Source organism: Neodiprion lecontei, chromosome 2 (assembly GCF_021901455.1).
Source record: "Neodiprion lecontei isolate iyNeoLeco1 chromosome 2, iyNeoLeco1.1, whole genome shotgun sequence".
NCBI lineage: Eukaryota > Metazoa > Arthropoda > Insecta > Hymenoptera > Diprionidae > Neodiprion > Neodiprion lecontei.
Genome location: NC_060261.1, coordinates 6,092,085 through 6,114,612, shown reverse-complemented (window position 1 = coordinate 6,114,612; position 22,528 = coordinate 6,092,085). Strand labels below are relative to the sequence as shown.

General features: G+C 34.7%; 5 protein-coding genes across 17 annotated transcripts in view; 3 read left to right on the top strand and 2 right to left on the bottom strand.

Moving 5' to 3' along the window:
• The window catches only part of LOC107222527 (longitudinals lacking protein, isoforms H/M/V), a 14,660-nt gene extending 4,389 nt beyond the window's left edge, over positions 1-10,271 (top strand). For 2 of the 3 annotated variants that reach the window (XM_015661936.2, XM_015661935.2), the window contains exons 5-6: positions 6,866-7,443; positions 7,956-10,271. In XM_015661936.2, coding sequence (XP_015517422.1) covers positions 6,866-7,443; positions 7,956-8,228 — 851 coding nt within the window. In that variant the 3' untranslated portion in view covers positions 8,229-10,271. Of the gene's footprint in view, positions 1-2,960; positions 6,058-6,865; positions 7,444-7,955 lie in introns of those variants that run through there. The other variant, XM_046731285.1, reaches the window with a different exon arrangement.
• On the top strand, positions 2,467-22,528 carry LOC107222524 (protein CLEC16A homolog). Of its 11 annotated transcripts, none has more exons than XM_046731273.1 (15): positions 2,467-2,471; positions 17,006-17,068; positions 17,322-17,450; positions 17,520-17,653; positions 17,752-17,909; positions 18,143-18,372; positions 18,535-18,727; positions 18,882-19,520; positions 19,600-19,723; positions 19,807-19,961; positions 20,074-20,235; positions 20,386-20,524; positions 20,756-21,059; positions 21,225-21,355; positions 21,507-22,527. In XM_046731273.1, the coding sequence occupies exons 4-15, from the start codon at positions 17,539-17,541 to the stop codon at positions 21,962-21,964; spliced, it is 2,808 nt and encodes a 935-aa protein (XP_046587229.1). In that variant the 5' UTR covers positions 2,467-2,471; positions 17,006-17,068; positions 17,322-17,450; positions 17,520-17,538; the 3' UTR covers positions 21,965-22,527. The 11 variants fall into 11 exon arrangements, with proteins under 11 accessions (XP_046587229.1, XP_046587223.1, XP_046587222.1 ...); XM_046731267.1 differs by lacking the exon at positions 2,467-2,471 and adding an exon at positions 16,384-16,545 and having other exon boundaries at positions 16,847-17,068; positions 21,507-22,526; XM_046731266.1 differs by lacking the exon at positions 2,467-2,471 and adding an exon at positions 16,525-16,646 and having other exon boundaries at positions 16,847-17,068; positions 21,507-22,526.
• LOC107222522 (NADH dehydrogenase [ubiquinone] iron-sulfur protein 3, mitochondrial) lies at positions 10,520-12,717 on the bottom strand. The gene is made up of 5 exons (XM_015661931.2): positions 12,489-12,717; positions 12,337-12,420; positions 11,426-11,673; positions 11,004-11,249; positions 10,520-10,875 (listed from the first exon to the last, which is right to left on the bottom strand). The coding sequence occupies exons 1-5, from the start codon at positions 12,553-12,555 to the stop codon at positions 10,720-10,722; spliced, it is 801 nt and encodes a 266-aa protein (XP_015517417.1). The 5' UTR covers positions 12,556-12,717; the 3' UTR covers positions 10,520-10,719.
• Positions 12,775-14,142, top strand: LOC107222523 (transcription factor MafK). The gene is made up of 2 exons (XM_015661932.2): positions 12,775-12,986; positions 13,638-14,142. Exons 1-2 carry the CDS (start codon positions 12,954-12,956, stop codon positions 14,001-14,003), a joined length of 399 nt encoding a protein of 132 aa, XP_015517418.1. The 5' UTR covers positions 12,775-12,953; the 3' UTR covers positions 14,004-14,142.
• Positions 14,494-16,387, bottom strand: LOC107222525 (tRNA (cytosine(38)-C(5))-methyltransferase). The gene is made up of 2 exons (XM_015661934.2): positions 16,250-16,387; positions 14,494-15,530 (listed from the first exon to the last, which is right to left on the bottom strand). The coding sequence occupies exons 1-2, from the start codon at positions 16,302-16,304 to the stop codon at positions 14,557-14,559; spliced, it is 1,029 nt and encodes a 342-aa protein (XP_015517420.2). The 5' UTR covers positions 16,305-16,387; the 3' UTR covers positions 14,494-14,556.

The window sequence follows — 22,528 nt, the reverse complement described above, 5'->3', positions numbered from 1 at the left end:
AAATTCTAATATCACAAGGGTTACAGCCTAGCTGAATTTAGCTTGAATGGCCTTTACATTTTGAACCGATATAATTGTTCTATTCAAAAATATCTGCCTCACTGGAAAATGGTTCTACATTTTCAAAAACCATGAACACAGAGAAGATTTCTTTGGTAAAGTCAAACAAAAAAAAAAGATGAAGAACAAATCAGTAGTTGATATACTATTGGGGTTTCCTGAAGTGAGATTCTCAAGTCACTTGAGATGACTTAATACATCACTCTGAATATTATAAATTGTCTCTGCATTAGCTTGAGGGTCTGGTTTCATAGAATCCTCAAAATTCATTTCTATTAATGTACAGTTCTTACTTCCGCATCAATATTTGTTAATTTTTACATGCCTATTATTATTGTTATTGTTGTTGTTGTTGTTGTTTTTGTTGTTATTTTATTATTTTATTATTATTATTATTATTGTTATTAATAGTAGTACAAAGTTTTATATTGGCATCGTAAAAACAGTGTTTACCTTTGCAACATCTCGTCATCTCATGTAATAAGCATCCAAATTGGTGGTGTGAAGATAGTCCATTTTTTCATATTCACCATCTAAATAATGACCAGTCCATCTGAGTTCCACTCTCCTACTGCAAATTTGGTAAAAGAATCATGCATGACTCCTTATGGGTATATATTATTAGGGTATTTCAGAAAAAAATGATTGCGATCTTCCACAATGATACCCCTGCAAAATTTGTTTGGGTTAAAAGAAAGGTTCTGGCAAAAGATGAGCGTTCTACGTTATATGGAAGATCACGCTCAGTTCATCATTCAAAGTTATAAATTTTTTCTAAATTTATGAAGAACCGTGAATATCAATTTACGTCACTAAGAAGACCCACACGTTTAATATTAAGTTTCCAGTCGATGTTTGAGAAGTGGATCTGACGCCTTTTTCGTTATTAATTCAATCTCATGAAATAGTTACAATTTATTACGATCTTTTGATTTAGCAGAATAAGATTCCCGAGTTGATATATCGTTGTGTTATGAATCGTGATTTTTTGACTGAATATAAATGTCAGGAACGAAATAATAATTGAAGTGATACTACGTGTTTCTTCATTTCAAAAAAATGTGACAATAAGCGAAAAATTACCATAAGCGCAATCTTCCACATAACATAGTATACTGATCTTTTTACAGAATATTTCTTTTGACCTAAACAAACTTTTTAGGGTGTGCCACGGTAGAAAATCGCTAAATATTTTTTCCTACAATACCCTAGTATATCATACTTAATGAGGGAACATGTAACCAACAAATAGCCACGTATTTTGGATAATTTTTTCGTGCCAATGCTAAGTAAACAGGATCTGTATGGAAATAGTTTAAGTACTATGAGACTCATAAGTCGGCTCCTGCTAAATAAATAAGTACGTTACTTTGAAAGAATCGTTAGTGTCGCGACATAAGTTTCTTAACTTTCTTCATCCTCTGGAAACAATGATAAATTCATGGCTATTGGTAACATAAATATCCTTTTTTCAGTCGTGTCGACCCATGAAAGATGCTCTCTAGTATCCTATTAAACTTACCTCCTTCAGCCACAAACGGCACCCCTTGTCCTTGCGCCCATGGCGAATCATTTCATAATAGCATAATGCTGTCATAGTCATAATTTTTATTTCCTTTCCTCAAAGTCGTTTACAATTTTCATTTGGTATATTATATTGGATTCATTGCTCTTCATTAGTACGTACAATTATTGTGCTCTTCAAAGACTTATCACCATTACTTTACTATTCATTCATTTTCTTCTTGTTATCATAAAAATTCAGAAAATTTTGAAACTTCATTAGGGTGTGTGAATTGGCGATGAGTGTATAATAATTGTTCGCGATATCTTGGCATCGATGATATATTATGCTACTTTCGAAATCATAAATTTAAATTTAACACTAGCGTCGCGTTACAATGCCTGCAAGTCTCAATGATTTATTTATAAATATATATCTTCTATAGCAGAGCTGGATAATAACGAAAAGTTTCTACAAATATTTTCCAGTTGTATTTAAAATTTATTATTACTCGAGCAATATTTCTCTCGTGGTAGGTATATCTTGATTGCATGTTACTATTTTATTATGTTACATAGATATTAGAATATATTACATATGCTGGCACAGATGCGTTCAAGTATGTTGCACATTGGATCAACAGACGTTTGACATGATAATAGATCGATGATAGATCCAAACTTGAAATTATATTAAAAAGTACGCATATACATATATATACACTAGATGTATATATATGCATACACTTATGAATATAAATAATTTTCATTCACAAAATCATCATGGCACGCAGATACATAGCACACAGAATTTTTTAATTTTTTTTTTTTTTTTTCTCTCTTCTCCGTCACATTTATGATAAGTATATGTACAGTCTCTCTTGTCACTATGTGCGTATGTGTGCTCTGTCTTGGCCTTAATTTTTGATAGAAACAAAAACATTAAGATTGTTTTTGCGAATATTTTGTGCTTGAAAATGTATCTGTGCCATGCCATAATTTTTCTACTTACAATTACTTTAATTGCGGTCATTTTTGTTTTATGAATTATTCAACGGCGGATGTGATATAAAAATTGGAGTTTATGAGAAAAAAAATTGCTGAAACAGGTTTAATTACTGATTCGATCTTTCTTTTCTTTGGAATATATTGCTAAATTAATTTTAGTAAAATACATTGAATTATAATGCTTAATCCTTGTACCTCATCTACTTATATTTAATTTAGTCACTGGATAATTATTTTAATTCTCATCACAATCACACAATCATATATTTCAACAAAACGCATGTCCGGCCTTTGAAAATGACTTAAAAAAAAAAAAATTATTCATAATTTTTATAAAATTCGCAACGATCATTATCCTGACCAAAAAAAAAAATTGGTCTGTCCCGCAGGACTGCAATGGACAATAATGGAGCACACGTATCCCCGTTTCGCTCTGTCCTCATGTCAAACGAATCTGTCGATCCAAGCACCATCAGCTTTTACGACACCTGAAATAACAACGCCGCCACCGGTCAGTGGTCAGTACTCGACTACGAACACGACCGCATCTAGCTGCGCCCTGACCAACTATTCAAACTCTTCTCATTCAACGGTTCAACACTCCTCAGGCGGGACAACGCCACCGGCGCCGTGTACAACAAACTGCCAAAGTCCCTGCGCTAGCCCACAAACCGCAAACAAGCGAAAAAGATCTACAAATCCACAAGCTGATGAAAATTTTATTAGAGCTCTCGACGCCGTACGGTACGGAGGTATAGGTTTTTGCAAGGCGGCACGTATGTTTGGTGTTAACAATCGAACTCTTTGGCTCGAGTATAAGAAGCGAGGATACCCCAACAATCGTCCCAGTGTGAAATCCAGAGTTAAACAAGAAGTTAACGCTTCGCCGCCGCCTCCGACTCAGCTCAGTCAGCCCATCAATTCGCAAAGTCCTTCGCCCATGGGGCCGCCGTCTACGCCGCATAGTACTCTGAATGCTCATACCACGCATACAATGCATATGGCGCATACACCGCACACCATGCTCAGTGGTTATCTAGACAACAGGCATAGCGATTTTGCCCTTCAGAGTACAGCGATGCCTATCAATTTACACGGTGTCAATTATAATTCCATGTGAACTGAACTAAATTCGGACAAAACCCAGTATCGTTATTAAAATCTGACAAACCATACTTTTCATTTAGTTAAAAAGAAAAACAAGTATACCTGCTTGTGATAATGTCTCTGTACGATATTGTGGGGGGGGGGGTTCGTCTTTTTTTTTAAAATATTTTCTTTCTTCCCACAACGTTGAGTTTGAACTATATGAAAAGTGTTATTCCTTATTATTAACACAATGACAAAGAAATAACTTTCTCCAATCATTTTAAAATTCGCACAACTTTGTACATTCAATTTAGTCTATGGATGATACATTTTTTTTACGTATATTTCCGAACTGTTTAATATATATATTTCTTTTTTTTCAATTTTGTTATTTCAATGCATCTATACTTTTTACCTTTAAAATAATTTTTACTTTCTATTCCGTAATAGAGTTATAAAATATTTACTTTTTCTTTGTGCAATCTAAATCTTATCAACTTTTTTCCTCAGATGTTAATTAATTCTCGTGTGGAAGAAAAAAAGAAATATACAATTTTTATCTTTTTGTCATACCGTTGATGGTATGAAAATAATCCAAATTAAAGTACGATCCAGGTGATTGAACGGCTCTTAATGAAAAAAATTTTTTTTTCCTGTTCTTACTAAAACTGTACGTTTTTTTCAGGTGCTTTGCTTTATATCAGTTAGAATATAATAATTATACATATACACGATCATTTATCAGTTGGTGATCGCAAATGCTACTAACGCATAGATTTTACCTCAAGTCCTTGTAAACGGCACCGTCTCGTTCCAAGTATCAGGTGTGTTCAACAACTGATAAATAACCCTATAAAATAAATATTGCATGACGAGATACGTATTTAAAGACATGATCACCAGCAGAGAGTCGAGATAATACTTTCCTTTTTTTTTCAGCTATCAGTTACTAAAAAGTATTTCCGTTTTGCTTCACATTTCACCCAGTATCAAAATTAAAAGCATATTTACATATACCTTTTATGTAGCCTGTGAGAATCTGCTGCTGTTGTGAACGATGTCTCATCGTCTTGAATTGCGTATTTATATAAGTGTTGTTAGTACCTAACTAAGCAAGCGTGTAAACCTTTTTGTAAACATCTTAGGGACGTCTAATTTCTTATTAATCAAGCAATGGCTAATGTCTCCGATTACATTAATGGTTATTACCTTCCTATCATTGTTGACATATACACACACATATATATATATATATGTATATATATATATAATATATATACACATTTTTTTATTTTTTTCATTTCTCATTTCTCTTCCTTTTATGCAATTCAAAATTATTGTAAAATTACTATTGTACTTATGTGCTTAGTTGTATCGTTAGATTTTGGCAAAGCTTACAGAAATAGTATCTATTATGTATGCGCACAATCAGAGGTATTTTGGTCGCTATATTTTTATCAAAGAAATAGCGCAGTTAGCAACATTCAATTTTATCGATAATACATTAGAAACAGCGCACCGGCGAACAGCCTTGCTTTTTTTTTTATTGTAACTCTTCCTCATATTTACTTCATATAAGCATCGTGAGTAAAAATCTGATGACCATATGAAAAGGAACATGGTCTCTCTCTTGTTTAGCTTACCTGCGGAAAGATTGCGAAAAATTGTTTTATCTGAATTTGAAAATTCTTACTGTGTGTGAAATCGAATTCAGTGTGTCAGTAAGTTTGGTGATTCTTTATTATCAACGCACATTCTATTGGTTGATCCGAGCACTCTGATTTTGAAATTTCATCATATTTTGTGGGCATAAATTGTACTGATCATGACAACTCAATTACTGGAATTAGCTAAAGTCTTCAGATGGATAGAAAATTACCAAGTTGCAACTGTGCTTTGCAATTTATGTATGGACTTTCCTAATCAACATCATATAAACAAATAAACATTCCACTTGATCATGCAGTTAAAGTATTAATACGCCTCATTTTACAGTACAACAAATCTATCTAACATTAAGAAGATGATGATTCATTAACAATATAGCTTCCAAATTATCGCTGAATATCTGTCCTTGGCAAATAGTGTTTGAGAAAAAAAAAAATTAAAATAATAATAATAATAATAAGAAGAAGAAAGAAGAAGAAGAAAATAATGAAACCAACCATGCGAGAAAATGTGTATATTCTCTAGGACGCTATTTATTGAATTGTGTAAATAGTTTTGAAAGTCGTAACAAGTTTCAATAATACACATTAGGGCGTCTTTGTACGTATATTATACTAGCTACATGTAGTATGAATTTTAATTGTTCAATAATGATTATCCATGTTCACTAATTATTCATATATATAAAAAAAAAAAAAAAAAAAAACTTTGTTATTCAGAGTAGTATAGGAATAGATCTGGTAACTTAGTTGTTAGAATTTTTGTGCAAATGTGAGAAAAATTTATGGCAGGATTTTGCTTTTCATATTTAGAGCAATAAAAATAAACATAATTATTTACTTCTACGAATCCATCGGTTTGATCTACCTTTGCTATACCTTTGTTCTATACTATCGCAGTATATACCATATTTTCTTACATACAGATAAAAAGTAGCGTTTTCTTATGGCAAAGATTTGGTTCGTTGCTAGTTCAAATATGGAAAAACCAAGTTGAAACATAATCGATAGTATCCAATAGTCTGCTTCGGACTTGCGTATATAGACGTAACGTTTTATTTATTTTTATTTTTTTTTTCTTTCACATGAGCATTCTAATAACAAACACTTGGCCTCATAAGACACTTTTCATCTCAAAATTGATACCATAACGCTAAATTGAAATTATCCATTGTTTAAAGTACCAAAGGGTATGATTCCATTCAATATAACTATCCTCTGTTTTATTCTTCAACGCATTGTACATAAATTATATGCATTTTAATACTCATGCACAAATCATACATAACGCTTGGTATATAACATCACAGAATAACTGTACGATTCATAATTTGTCATGCAAACCTATAGACATGGAGCTTGTCTGAAAGATGGTTTAGCTCCGCATACCCCCATTCCTTTCCATCCATCATCACACTATCGAAACATGAAACGATTAATGCGCACCCATGTCATGTTGTTTTTTCATCATCCGATTACAGATAGCTAAATGGTGAATAGGTAGACGACTCATACTTTATTTCTACTGCAAATTTCAGCTGTCCAATGCAAACAGACAGGAACAAAACGTGGTCGGCTACTAATGCGTCAACCCCGTGTAAAAAAAGAATCAGAACCAGGTCATCCGTCGCCAGATAGCGAACCAGGCTCTCCTCACATTGTTGCCTCTCCGTCGAGCTCCTACACTCCTACGTCTTCTCATCCATCTACCCCAATTCTAAACCTTCCGCAATCTTCTCAAGCATGGGAGGAGACTCAGAGAACACCTTCGCCTCACATTGCTGTGGTTAACCAACAGAACTTATCGACGGCCAACACAGCGACAAATCTTCTAACCGTCCCGCAACCTTCCTACTTAGTCAAACAGCATTCCCATCCACTTTTACCGAGTCAACAGCAGAGCGTGTCCGGCGGTCATTTGATACATAGACAACATTCGAACCCTGAATATCCTGGAAGATCGACTAGTCCTAGTATCATAATAGAACACGCACCATTCATAAAGACAGAAGACAGTAGTCACGGCGAAGGAAGAGATATCAGAGAGCCTGGAAGCAGTATGGGCGGATTAAGAGTAAGGACAGCTGAGTTGAGGCGAAGTTCTTCTTCCCCGCAGGTTGGTATTAATTAGTAAAGTCTTGGAGAGGTGATTTACGTACCTTGAGTTTGTTGTTTGGAGACGATCACACCCTGAGCCAAATTTCTAAGCAGTTGAACGATCTTTATGCCGTCAGAGTTCTCATATGACTTTCTATTCCGTCTAATATCTCTCCCCTAAGATGTTTTAGTTCGGTCTTGGTTCATTAACTCATTTGTTGAGCAATTACGCAATACCCTGTAAATCAGGCAGATATTCAAAATACTCAAGCTATGTTGAATCTCCTCAAACTATTGTAATGTTGAATGTTGCATGATACATTTCTTACGACGATCGACAACAATGTCAGCGGTATGTTTGAAAGTGACATGTCACCTAGAATTCTTATAACCGAACGGGTTGAATTTTAAAGTGATTTGACCAAAAGTTCAATAAATTATTGAATGGTATGACATACACGAACGATAACTGTGGAAAATCACTGTGTATAAATTGAAGAAAAAATGTAAAAACATAGCTTTCTCCAACAGACTGGAGTCAGAAGTGAATCGCGACTGTCTCGAGAAGGATCAAGCGATCAACGACTTGGTCATTGTCCGGTACAACGACCTGGACCAGCTTTGGGTTGCAATCATTGTTGGAACACGATAGACGCGCATGGTAGGATACTGAGGAGGAAGACTAAATATCACTGTCCCGAATGCCAAACTAATCTCTGCATTGTACCCTGCTTCCAAGAATTCCATGAACGACAAAGAGAAGTCTCTACCTTAAGACCTCTACCAAAAACTAGTTCTATATAATTTTATTATTCATTTTCATCTATATTTTACGGCAATGACTTTTTGTTTTGCAATGATTAAATTTCAGCTGGAATTCAGCGTGTACAAAGGTGAGCGTGTACAATTTAATCATATGTGTTAAAAGTTACCGAATATTACTGTATAATTTGTTTATATATTACTAACTGTATCGAGGAAAGTAACGACGAGGCAAGGATACAAATTGGATACGTACCAAGCAATTTTCATTTGCATTGCAGTAAAGTTTTACTTTCGTTACCGTTGTAGGTAATGATAGTACTGTATTATGGTTTTTACTGGTTTTCCCATTTTTTCCAAGTAGCTAAGAAACGAGTATATTACAGAAGTTTGTCAACGAACAAACAATTCTCAATGAAAATCAATATTTTAATCAAATCGACATCCTATTACTGAAGATAAAATTTATCCCTTGTGTTACTAACGAATTAAAAGTTCTAATTACGTTTTGTAATACCTCTCAAATGACACGATTATGTTCTAAAGATAATAGACAGACAACGAACATCATCCACGGTACCAATAATCTTAAAAATCTAGGTGGCTCTGCAAATATCCTGATAGCCGCAACTCCTCAGCATGCTACAGAATATCTTTAAATCTTACATATGACCTTGCAGAGTTTTGAAATCATCCAAATGTTTTTACAGACAATTAATTTAAACTTAGAATATTTGATATAAAAAAATGCACAACCATAGTACCAAGTCTCAAGCACAATTAAAAGACGAAAAGTATAGTTGTGGCTATATTTATGGATAAAATTGGTTTGACGGTGGTGATGAATCGCAGCTTCAATTACGAGACATTGCAAATTCACTATTTGTAGTGTAAACATGAACCATTTGTAAATATTAATCAATTGGTGAATATCCAGTTGGTAATAACCATTGATATGTTATTGTATTAATAATAAAAGTAGTGCAAAACTAAGCTACTCATATCCAAAGCCACAAAGTTTAGTATTTAATTGAAAAAAGACTTCTAGACCTGTTCAAGTCACGGATATGAGGAGTTTTATTTTGTTGAATACATCTTCGGTGTATAATTCTTCAAACTTAGATAAGCTAATTTTTTCGACATGAAAAATTTTATGTATGAAATAATTTTGTACTCAATCAGTGTATCATTTGTATTATGACATTTTTCTTCCATTTTATCATGTTGATATAATTCATTTCAGTGTATCGATTGCAAAAGTACGGAATTACTTATAAATTTGTATTTTTAATGTTGATTGGAAATTTTATAACTACTTGAAATATGTTTTCGCAAAATCTGCACGAATTGATTTATGAAAAATTCAAAAATTTATGTAGGTATAAATATGGCAATGTATATATCAGTGCATTTATGTAAGCAAGTTTTGATGTAGGTTTAATCTGGGATCAATACGATGTAAATCCCAAACTGGAAATACTGCATTATAATACAAAACAAAATATATTTTTGGCAAATTATATATTACATGTTAGATAAGCTCATCGTCAGTTCAAATACACAGTTTATTCATTACGTGAAAATAATTCTAGGCCACCAACCACTTGTCTGATAAAACCGAACGAATATTTTGAATCTAAAACTTGCACTGTAGGTCATGACAAGTTGCAATCTTATAAAAAAGCAACAAAGTACAATTTATTGTATATAATTGTAACAATCTTAGTATTTCAGATTTTTTTTTTCAAGCCATAAACTTAATATATTATTTATAACTGTATATTAATTACGTGCGTCTTGTTGGCACTAGAATGCACGGGGGTTTTAGATAACGCAAACACATCTACTCTGTTGTTGTTTATTGATTTCACGCGAGCAAGTGTTTTGAACAAAAATTTGTCTATTCATTACGTATATGTTATTAAAATATTTATCGTTATACTACCGAAAATGAAAACGCTTCATCTCCAATATAATTTGCCTCTTCGATAGTCATTAAAATTTTGATTAATTGATGTGTTGAAATTTGGGGTATAGGAAACACACACGAATTGAGAATGAAATAAATAATTAACAATAAATTTATAGCAATTGTGTATCATTTATTTTTCAACGATTATTTTCACATACGGCTTTCGCTTTCTCTCTTTCTCACACTCTTTTTCTCTCTGGCTGTTCAATTATTTACGATATGCGTTTATTTGAATGATTTGCATGTAACAAAACAGCATAATCGTTTTAATATTTCTAGAATGGAAACTCAAGTGAACGGTAAACCAATTACATGTATTATACACGTATGTTGGCAGAGACACATTCAAAATAATATGAACTTCTCGAACAAAAGTTTTTAATGTAAAATTGTACAGTTGTTATACATCAACACCGGCGTACGCTATTATCTGGTAAAATCAGATTTGAGAAGAATATTAGAGAACTTGAATTGTAAATAAACAACTACAGCAACTAATACAATCTGGTGACAATCAATCCATGTTTATTGTGTATACTATATCAGAGCAATAATACATGCTTACTTCTTGTCGACTGGTATCTCCTCAGAACTGGGAGGTGCACCTCGGAAGTTAGGAAACTGTTCCCACGGAGCAGCCAATTCAAATCTTCGGAATTCTTGAGCCATTTCAAGTGGCTCTGCAACCACTCTTTTCTTTTCGTCGTCATAACGTACCTGAATAATTGACATGTTATAGATAATTGTGAAAACACACAGTTAGAGAAGGGTAAAGATTTTCATTGCTTCTTTGAAGCTCTATTAGGGAACGTTGGAGTGGATGATCATAAAAAAAATGTGTATACCTCGACGTATCCGCTCAATGGGAAATCCTTTCTAAGAGGATGCCCTTCGAAACCGTAGTCGGTGAGAATTCTGCGTAGATCAGGATGATTGGCAAAGAATACACCAAACATATCCCATATTTCACGTTCATACCAATTGGCACCCTTGAACACTTCGCAGGCTGAGTCAACTGGCGACAGCTCATCCGTGTATGTCTTGACTCGAATTCTAGCATTGTAGCGCAGCGAGAGAAGATTGTATATGAGCTGTGGATAAGTGATTATTGGAGAACATACATGAATAAAAGTATGATGCAGGAAACAGTCTCAAGTAAATTGAGACTAACCTAATTAAAGATGTTTTGAACACTTTCGAATACTTGAATGAAAATTTTCCACTTTATTGCCACATTGTAATTTTATAAACAATTATCAAATGGTACCTCAAATCTGTTGTCTCTGCTTGGAACGTCGATTGCGGTAATGTCTACTATGTTCAGAAATTGAGCATTTTGATGATCTTTGAGGAAACTTAAAACTGGAACAACTCCTTCCGGTGCTATCAAGACTTCCAGTTCATCTCCTGCTGTCAGTTGAATCTTTTGTACATACTTAGGAACGCAGTCAGCAACGTAGCGACCAAAGTCTGTTAACTGACTGCGAGCAACGTGGTCAACTTTGCGAACAGTAGCTGAAAAATAATTCCGTTTTTAAAAATTTGCGATGCACAAAAATCCCATTCCTCAGAGAAGAAATATTAAAATATATAATGTGGTGATTCCGCTACCATGTGAACAATTGATAAATCGATTACATCAACATTATCACATCATTTTACATGGAATAAGTTAGCATAAAATGTCACAGAGCACGGGGAGTTGAATTCGATTCAAAGTTTTTGTGAGGAAGAAATAATGTCAATCTTTAGACTGCAGTAATAATTTTTGGGTAGATACCTGTGGAGCAATGTTTAAATAAATGCAGCAGTTTGGAGTCGCATTTCTTTAAATATCCAGCTTCTACTAGGTGAAAAGTATTTAGAAATGACTTGAATATCAGAAAAACTCAATCAAGTAAATCTCTAACATTTTCATACCTTGTGAAAATCTGGAACTTTTTATAAGATACTAGGTACATCTTTGAAATATCTTGTTCTACGGCAACGAAAACTTATTCATTCAAATGGCGATATGTGTCTATTCATGTTGGCCCTGTTACCACTCACAAAATTTGCATCAAATTTGATCTCTCTGACTGTGAAATCTCTCTTCGCTAACAAGACAGTTATTCCGCAGCCCATTAGACAAGTGTTATAAAAAATAGTGAGAATTGAACTTGATGTATGAAACCTTACGACGTGTTTCTTCTGTTTTTTCAGCCGGTGGTGCAGTTGGCGGCTGAGCTTGATTTCTTAGCGCAGGAAAGGCGGAAATACAACCTGCAATTGAAGTTTATATAACTTAAAACAGTACGTGATATTGTTAACCGTAAGGTTAAAATTTTTACGTTTCGGAGCTGCTACTGAGGCTAGGCTAGCGATGGCCCGAAAATTTCTCATTATTATTGTGGCCATTTTGGAGTGACGCGATTATCAGTTAATTTTAGTTCTCAATTGAGAATTCTGGTCACTCCATTAATTTTCCTCGATTACAACAAATCCGCACATTTGCTACGTCCCTTTTTCAGCCAGCCAGCACTGGCAATCGTCTGCTAAATCAGCTGCGCAGCTATGTTCACGACGGTCATAAGTTATACTCCTGTTATCATCATAGATTTCGAAATCGATCGCGTTACTTCGACTACGGACCAGCTTCGAGCCATACGATGACTGGCTGCTTGGTGTACGAATCGACAATTTCGAAGCTGGGGAGCCGTCTTTCACGATGACAAAGCATAATATTGTGAAAAACGGAGAGCTAGGAAAAAGTAGCTCGTTCATTGTACTGTCCAACTCCTGAAACGAAGCTGATCATGCCTTCCGAAGGCAAAAGAATGATCGATATGGTAAGTTGTCTTATTCCAAGATATGAAAATTCTCTGATCAACTTCCCCCCGTAAATTCCAAATGCCTACACGCTCATTGATAGAACTACACCTTGTTTGTAATTACGATAGGCGTGTCACTCGTTCAATATTGTAATACAACGTTCGATTCGAGTGACGATTACAGTTCGCGGCTACAGTTTTCTTAATTTCTATTATTATCGTATGTTTTCACGTTTCCTTGTTCATAACCTAAGTAGCTGAGAGTCTTTGCATCGCTTCAAGGGTGCCTAGACCAGCTGTTTGCACAACGATATCAATTATATTGACATTCCTATCTTGTCATTCCTCTGCCTTGTCTGTTATGTATATCGTCTGAAATCGTCTTTCTCTAGGAAATGTTGCTAATCGTTGATAAACAATTTTTTACTCTGATTAAACATCATCTTTAAACCAACTTTACTATGATTAAAATTGTTGTATTTTCTGTTCTACGAATTTATAATATAGAATCACAGAGTGACTAAATTTTCATTCATATGATTAGTATCTGTGATTCAGGAAGTATGAAGAAAACCAGAATGTTAGAAAAATGTCATGTATTCTTTGTCCAGTATTCAATATCACACTTAAATATGTTTTTCGAACAATAAATTTATGTGATGATTTCAGGATCCCCTGTCACCAGGACCTTGCTTAGACATAAGCGATGACGAGCTGGTGACGATTACAGTTCGTGACTTGAATCGTCAGCTGAAACTTCGCGGATTGACGAGGGATGAAATAGTTCGAATGAAACAGCGCAGGCGAACACTGAAGAATCGTGGCTATGCAGCAAGCTGTCGTATCAAACGTATCGAACAGAAGGATGAGCTTGAAACAGAAAAAACTCAGGAGTATAGAGACATGGAGGACATGCAGGATGATAACAACTCTATGAGAGAGGAAATAGAATCGTGGCACAGCAAATACGAAGCACTAAAAAAGTTTGCCTTAGGTAGAAAGATCCACATTCCTGCAGAGTTAGAAACAATGTAGAATATTTCCAATTTCATATTTCCATACGAACTTGAACTTTTCTTTGCTATAGTTTCCCTAATAAAAAAAATAAATAAAGAAATGAATAGCACACTTGAATCAACTCAAATTATACTGAATAAATATTATCCGGCAGATATATGACAAGCCTTTTACTCAATTTTAGTTTAATTTAAAGCTAGTATTGATTTTAAAACTGAACACAAAATTATCATGATCACTCATAGATTTGAAAGATGTATTAGCAGAGTGGCCATCAAAAAGTTACTCAAATTATTTGCCATTTCTGAGGTTTTAAATGGAAGGCCGGTAGAGGCTCTTAGTTAAATCATTCATTGAAACAGCTTTTCTTTGTAAATAAAACTATTAAACTAGTTGCATTCCGTGCTATATTATGTTAAAATTATTCTGTTTTCTTGCTCAATAACTACCCACCCATATTGAAGAGGTATCAGTAAAACGAAAAAAAAATCTAAGCAAAAGATGATCATTTGATAAAATGTATGTTTTTATTCACATCAGATCACGGAAATATTATTGTTCTAATAATGTCTCAATCCAACGCATCAGCGTCGCCATATTTCAATAATTTAATTAATTGGCAAACGACAAAGACGTTTATCGAGTTTCCCAGTAGTCTGTACTTTTGTTTCGTCGTCGTAGTCTTTGGAAAGTGAAAGTCTTCCGGAAAACACATTAATCTAGCAATCTCACGGGGTGTAAAGTAACGCAATTTCAAACTATTCAATACTTCTGCCTTCTTTTCGATATCGTCTCCGTGCATTTTAGATTCTAAGTACTTCTCTGAAACTAGCTCCTCTGACATTGGACAAAAAACAGATCCGGTGCCTTCTACATAACGACCGTAAGCTTTTGTGAAACAACAAGATTTGGTCGACGCTGCTGTCCGAATGTCAAGGACTCCGGCATGTTTCGCTAATATTTTAGTAGAAATAAGATAGTTGTTCTCATCAATGTTATCCTCCAAGATATTTAAAATTCTCTTGGCATCTTTAACATCTTCTAATAATTCCTTGGGATAAAATTTTGTCAAAGATGGATCAGTGAAAAAGAACTGAAGTTCTTTCCTTTTTGCTATCATATAATATCTCTGGCGCGTGTTGGGTATTCCAAATTGACACGGACTCAATAAAAATTCTTTGTAATTGAATCCAGAGTTAACAATACATTCTACTAATTTATCTCTGGCTTGAGATGTTTCGAAACCTTTTACATTCTCGACTAAAATATAATTCAGCGTTGAAATCTGTGGAATTAACTCTAAAACGTGTAAAAAAGAATCTGTTCTGTTGTCCAATATATCCTTTTTTAAACCAACTCTGGTGAATGGTTGACAAGGAGGACTCATCAGTATGGTATCTACAGATAGCTTTCTTATCTGTTCTATGTCAAACGATTGTATATTACGCCCCAAATTCACAGTATCGGGAAAGTTTTCACGGTAAACTTCGTTCGCTGCCGTGTTTATGTCAATCGAAGTAAGGACATTATACTGGATACCGCTTTCTGAAAAGGAAAACAAACGTTAGCAGTTATTGTCATTTTAAAACTGAAACTGCCATTACTACAATTTTTTAACAGAAATCTGAGTTTCTTTTGTTTCTCATAATGGATCATTCATCAACGTTGTAATTGCAGAACTTCAAGATAACCAGTGAAATTGAGACAAAAAAAATGACTCATTCAAAACGCATCTGTCATTAGAGATCAGACAATGTAACGAGAAGAAAAATCCGAATTTTTAGTAATTCCGTAGAATATAAATACATGAAGATTATTTTTAGTTATTTTTATTTACGTTCTTCGAAAAACTGAATCAGCTATCAAATGCTATATTAAAAATACATCGTATTTGTTTTAGTCTTATTCACGAATTCATTGACTGTGAGTCGGTGGTTTCGTAAACACGTTACACGTGCATTTAGTAACCTCAAATTTCAATATTTCTACGAATTGATCCGATCTGAACAAGGTGAATCCAGTTTGCGCAAAGCTGTGGAATCCGTTGGTTGAGTTCAAATAATTTGGGCGTCGGTGTATTAGATTGAATAAACTGATTTCGAAAAAGCTTCGCACTCGACATCAAGATTCGATAGAGATAGGAAACACGTAAAAGGGTCAATATATTTGGAAATGATTGTGAATATGAGTAGAGTTTGGCCACGCGCAACAGGATCACACGCGTTCATATGCATAATAGATAGTTATCTAGTTGAAGAAATTACCTCGCAAAGCGAAATGCATCCCCCCGACTCCGCTGTATAATTCTAAGACCTTCATATCCTTTTATGCGGTAGATTTTATTAACAACAGCAGCGAAACGTGCGGTAGTTCGTGGTTGTCAAAACAACAATGGCAGGCTGGTAGTTCAATTCGCTGTGTGTGCACGTAATTCGTATGGGAAACGAAATTTGAGCGTATATTTTTGAAGAATTCTTTTTACAATAACACCGATTTTTCGATAAGGCTAAGATACGGTATCCGGTTACATACGTCGATAATTGCGGCAGCCCTCTTCTCTGTAAGATACTGTTACCTATTTAAAGAAAAATAAAATAACCTTCGCAAAGATGTCACGTTCATACGTCAGTCCCATGATCGCAGACGACAAACAGTAACTCGGTGCGTGAATATTTTTATTTACCTAAATCATTCCACGTGTAACCCGTTCTACGACTAGTTAATTGTTGTCTTCGGTAATGAGAATTAAAAATAATCGAAATGTAGGTCGGTGAGACGCGACGACGAATCCGTAGTATTAAATAGCCAATTTCTAACCTTAACTATGTGATGTGATTATAACCTTCGAGAATTCGTCACAGGTAGTAAAAAATTACAAATAGTATCGCAATACGGAAGAATAAAATCAGGAAAATATTCCACCCAATAATCAGGCAATCTCAAACACTGTGAGGTGATTTGGGTAAATGAGAAGACACACCCTGAAATTGGATTCTTCAAGGAGAGACGATGTTTCGAAGTCGTAGCTGGTTTGGCGGGGGCCTTTGGAAACCTAAAAATCCACATTCCCTCGAACATCTAAAGTAAGTCTGCCGTATTAGGTATATTCTTTTGTATCCAAGCATCATAATTTTTTTAGTATAACAGACAGCAAATTGTCTGCTCATTACCAAAATCTTAACGTCGCTTATGTAAATTGAAACTTCTTAAGAATTACATAGAATATCGGATTTTTTTTTGTAGTTATGTAATGGTTTTACATTCAAATTATTTTTAAATTGGATTATTTATTTGTGTCAAGAGGAATGATATTACTATTAATTTAACACTTTTCAGATATCTTTACAACGTTTTATCTAAGAATCATACTGTCTCCGAGAATAACAGAGGCCTACTGGTTGAGACCTTGCGTTCGATAGCTGAAATTTTGATCTGGGGTGATCAAAATGATAGCAGTGTGTTCGAGTATGTTATGAAAACTATGTTTCTTGTATTGGGAAGGTATTCCATTTTGTTGATTTAATGTGATTTCAGTTTTTTCCTGGAGAAAAATATGCTTTCATTTTTTCTTCGGATAATGAAACAGAAATGTGGTAGCTACGTATGTGTTCAACTCCTCCAAACGCTCAATATCTTGTTTGAGAATATTCGCAACGAAACATCTTTGTGTAAGTTACGTTTTTTCAACCATGTATTCGACTATTGATAAAACGTTTATTCTCGTCACGAGTCTGTTTACTATCAATTTATTCAATTTTCATTTCAGATTACTTATTGAGCAACAACCATGTAAATAGTATAATAGTTCACAAATTTGACTTCAGTGACGAAGAAGTCATGGCTTACTACATAAGCTTTCTCAAAACTTTGAGCTTAAAACTGAACGTGCATACTATTCACTTCTTCTATAACGAGGTAAACGAGGTACACAGAACACTCTGCATATTTTATTTCCTCAATTTTACATGATTTCATGATTTTTCAGTAACAACCGAGATAAGAATATTATTTAGTTGCAGATGCTTCAATGTACTTTTTCTCAATGACCTTCTAGATTAATGCAATACTTAACAACAACTTTCTAAACGCACTACACTTTCTCACTATCCAGATTTCGTTTACAGATTCTTCCATATATCTTGACATCTTAATTTCAGCATACGAACGATTTCCCACTATACACCGAAGCTATCAAATTCTTCAATCACACCGAGGGCATGGTGCGCATTGCAGTGCGCACTTTGACGCTAAATGTGTATCGTGTTGAGGATGCTTCAATGCTGGCATTCATCAGAGATAGGACAGCAGCTCCATATTTCAGTAATCTTGTTTGGTTTATTGGAAATCACATCATTGAACTAGATACTTGTGTTAGAAACGATGCTGAGTAAGTTTGTCATATTTAGAGTTAAACATGCATTACTTACGAAATATCCCATGAAATATTTTTTTGTCGTTAATACCGAATTTAACGAGTAATTAGCTGATATTTAACCAGAATAATGATGACCCACAAACTCTACTATTTCATAGTTAATGTCCATTTTAGTCACCAGAGTCAGAATAGGCTCTCGGATTTAGTAGCTGAACATCTCGATCATCTTCATTACTTGAACGACATTCTTTGCCTGGATATACCGGATTTAAATCAAGTTCTTACCGAACACTTGCTTCACAAATTATTGGTGCCTTTGTACGTATATTCGTTAACCAGGCATAAGTCACAATTTTTTCAAACTAAGGTATGTTGTCAACGAGTGTTTCTTGTCGGTTTATAGATAAAAATAAAAACGAAAATAACCATTCAATATTTACCACTTTGAACTTACAAGATAAAGACTTATAAGACCCAATGACAATAATGAATTCTGTTAACTTCATTTCATTAATTTTCAGGAGAAGAAAAAACACGTCAGTGCCGTTGTATCTTTGTTTCTACTTTCACAAGTATTCTTGATTATATCGCATGGACCACTTGTTCACACTTTGGCCGCTATAATATTGAAGTCTGATTTAGATATAATCGAAAATGGTGCAAGTAAATTACTGGAGGAATATACAAATGTGTCCGCAGGTGACAAAATAGCATTTGTACAGCCGCAGGAAAGCCTACAAAAATCGCTCGAAAGTTTGAACGAAACACAGAGTGACGAGGCGGTGTCGGAGATTGAGTTTACTGCCGCAGATACAATTGAGAAAACCACAGAATGTGAACTGACTGACAATCCACCTTCAGTTGAACCAAGCACTTCCAGTAATATGTCAAAAACTTTGCCACGACCTGAAGTTCTAAATATTGACATTTCAAACAATACACTAAATAAAATAAAGAACCTTAATGTGACAGATGAAGAGAAGGAACAGCGGCTGGCTCTCGAAAGCCCATTAACACCTCAGCAATCGTCGAGTGATGTACAGGAATCCTTGGCTAATAAACCATTCTTGGAAGCTATATTAAATGCTTTGAGCTCTACGGAAAATGACTATGCAGCATTATTTTCATTATGTTTACTGTACGCATTAGCTAATAATCAGGTATGACTAGTCATTACAAATCGTTTTCGTAATGAAACTAGTAGAAGAATTAATTTGGAAAACAAACTTTCGATTTCAGGGAATCAAGCCTGAAATGTTGGACCTTGTATTATCCCCGTCACAAAAAACATCTACGAAAAATTGGTATAATGAAATTCTTGTAGATAGACTGATCCAGATAATCACGTTGAGTTGTCAAACAAGTTAGTTCACACTTATGTCTGTATTCAGTTATGACGCTAGAGTGTTGTTGCTGGGTATTAGTAGAAAGTGACATTTTTTTCAGACACTAAGGTACGGTTAGTCACTCTGGATTTATCGATCAAGCTACTTCTACAATTAGTCATGTCAGATGGTCAGAGTTTGCTGCAAGATTGTCATTTAGCAGCCATTGAATCTGCTAAAGAACAAAGTACTTCGTTACTTAGGAATTTTTATAAGGTGTGAAATTTCTGCATTCAGTTTTGGAGCATTTATTAATAGTTAAAATAAGTTGAAATATATATATCGCACAATTAAACAATTAACCGTATTAAACGCTTGGTTCTTGCAGAGCGAAGACATATTTTTAGATATGTTTGAAGATGAGTATAGCGAGTTACAAAAAAGGCCTTTGAATGTTGAGTGGTTGATGATGGATAGCAACATATTGCTTCCGCCCACCGGAACTCCGATGACTGGCATTGAATTCAGCAAACGACTACCATGTGGCGAGGTATACTTCTGTTTAAAATCAATTTTGGCTACAGTTAATCGAATAATTGACATGTGCTAAGTGTAATTATGCGTTCGTTATTTCTTAGCTATTAAACAAAATGGCAACTTAATAACTCGCGCAATTAACTGATAAATTTGATCGCTTCAGGTGGAAAGAGCAAGGAGAGCGATAAGAATATTCTTTTTGATCAGGGAATTATCGTTAACACTTAGTGGACAGCCAGAGACGCATCTACCCTTAACAAATTTAGCAACCTGCGTCCAGGTTAACAACGTCCTTGATCTAAGTACAAGTCATTTTCTTTTTCCTTACAATTTAAAATTGTCGCGTACGATGTTGACTTCTTTTCAATACAAAATTTTCATGTAAAATCCCACAAATATTAAATTTGATGAACGAAAACAGAAATTACGTACAGTTTCAAAAGCGACATCGAAATATCTGACAAAAAATATAAACTACACCCTTTGCACTTGACATCTTTGTTAACCACTTCCTTTTCGAATGAATTTTACAGACAATACAGATCTCATTTCCTGCACCATTGTTGCAAAAGATGGGCAAAAAATTCGACGATTCTTAGTGATGGACTTAATTCAAATAATTCTTGTCGAACCAGATACGAGGAAGTTAGGATGGGGGGTAGCGAAATTAGTCGGCCTACTACAAGACATAGAAGTTACAGGTGATAAAGATGATTCCAGATGCCTCCATTTGACAATTCACCGACCTTTAAGCAGCAGTGCTACCAATAGGGTACCCTTGCTTTCGGCAAAATGTATTCTCGATGATCACATAAGATGTATGGCAGCTAAACAGAGGTGATTATGAAATTTCGATAATTGACTTAGCAAAAAAAAAAAAAACATGTGAAATATTAGGTAATTTATATGTATACAAATTAGCATTGCAACGATTGATTTAGTACCTTCGAATCAATGTGCTATGCATCTCGTTTATCATTGAATGTGGATCTATTACTTCAGATTGACAAAAGGAAGAATCAAGGCGAGACAAAAAAAAATGAGTCAAATAGCGAGGCTGCTAGATATTCCAACTGGCATTCCGCACTGTCCCACACCTCCGAATTATACATTGCTCAATGTAAGACAAGAACGTGAGTTGCCGCCTGTTTAGAAAGTTCGTAATAGGTTTTTTAATTCTCTTCTTTTATTCCCTTATTACGTCTGATATTTTATTTTGTAGTTTTCCATTCGAAAATAGAGAGTATGTAGCACCTGTATTAAGAGTGTTCAATCTGCCATCAGGTACAACAGGAAGAGGACAAAAACAAAAAGACCATCCAAGACCCATGTTTACAGTAAATAAAGTCCCAGGATTTGCAGCTCAAATGCGACGCGATAGTTCGGCACGTTCCGTTGCTGGGCAATCTGCAGCGACCGGTAAACGTTCTGATAGTAGTCCGAACGGCAAAGTGTGCGAAAATGGTCTGAAGTCTCGCGAACATTCGCCGAAATTGCCAAGACCAAGAAGTGAGGAGATTCCACTTGAAGATATGCGTAGTAGAAATGCGTCTCTAGGGAAAAATGTCACTTGCCTCCCCATAGCAATTCAGGAGAGAATAGATGTCACAATCACCAACACACCTCCTCTATCTGACACATCTCCAGTACTGAGAAAATCGTCTGAAGAAACTTCGTTCACGTCACCTCAAAATCAAGGAGAGCCAAAACCGCGTAGAAAGGGTCAGGTTGAAACTGTTTGATCTTTATCCGCAATGTAAAAAAACATGAAAATTTATCAAATTCAAGAGAAGTCATAATGAATTATTTGACGATTCGGGTATCATAGGAATCACGGCTATAATCAATGTAACATTACACAAATTCATGACGTTCTTTTGCAATTATCAAGCTCATGTTACTGATGCATCCCTACATATCAATACTCAAAATAATGAATTGCTTAGCAAAGTCCTCTTTAATTATATTGTTAAAAAAAAAACGTTGCATTTGCTGAAAAGTTTTTTATTTGAATCCCCTACACTGTAAAATATTGTTCATTGATCAATATAATGCATTGAACTGCATTGATTTGTAATCCAATAGAATCATGGCGGCGATATGTGAATGTACCTACGTGCGAGCATCCAAATACGGCATTTTATTGTGAATCTTTACGGGTATGTGATAGCGTATCATTTTGTATGATAGCAAAACTCGATCATTGCTTTTTAGCCTTGTAAAAAAGAATGGTGGCACATTGTTGTCTAATAATAAGTTACTGACTACGTATGTAATTAAAATGTGTATATAAAATTTATTAATTG

What these genes read in the sequence shown, in the direction of transcription:
- LOC107222522 (XM_015661931.2), bottom strand. Translation starts at nt 12,555, where the DNA reads ATGGCCACAATAATAATGAGAAATTTTCGGGCCATCGCTAGCCTAGCC. An exon ending in GCAGAGACAACAGATTTGAG is followed by an intron (nt 11,250 to 11,425) that starts GTACCATTTGAT and finishes ACTTATCCACAG; the next exon opens with CTCATATACAATCTTCTCTC. An exon ending in CATTGAGCGGATACGTCGAG is followed by an intron (nt 10,876 to 11,003) that starts GTATACACATTT and finishes TCAATTATTCAG; the next exon opens with GTACGTTATGACGACGAAAA.
- LOC107222524 (XM_046731269.1), top strand. Translation starts at nt 16,995, where the DNA reads ATGTTTCGAAGTCGTAGCTGGTTTGGCGGGGGCCTTTGGAAACCTAAA. An exon ending in AATGATAGCAGTGTGTTCGA is followed by an intron (nt 17,451 to 17,519) that starts GTATGTTATGAA and finishes ATGTGATTTCAG; the next exon opens with TTTTTTCCTGGAGAAAAATA. An exon ending in TCGCAACGAAACATCTTTGT is followed by an intron (nt 17,654 to 17,751) that starts GTAAGTTACGTT and finishes TTTTCATTTCAG; the next exon opens with ATTACTTATTGAGCAACAAC.
- LOC107222525 (XM_015661934.2), bottom strand. Translation starts at nt 16,304, where the DNA reads ATGAAGGTCTTAGAATTATACAGCGGAGTCGGGGGGATGCATTTCGCT. An exon ending in GATGCATTTCGCTTTGCGAG is followed by an intron (nt 15,531 to 16,249) that starts GTAATTTCTTCA and finishes TTTCCTTTTCAG; the next exon opens with AAAGCGGTATCCAGTATAAT.
- LOC107222523 (XM_015661932.2), top strand. Translation starts at nt 12,954, where the DNA reads ATGCCTTCCGAAGGCAAAAGAATGATCGATATG. An exon ending in GCAAAAGAATGATCGATATG is followed by an intron (nt 12,987 to 13,637) that starts GTAAGTTGTCTT and finishes TGATGATTTCAG; the next exon opens with GATCCCCTGTCACCAGGACC.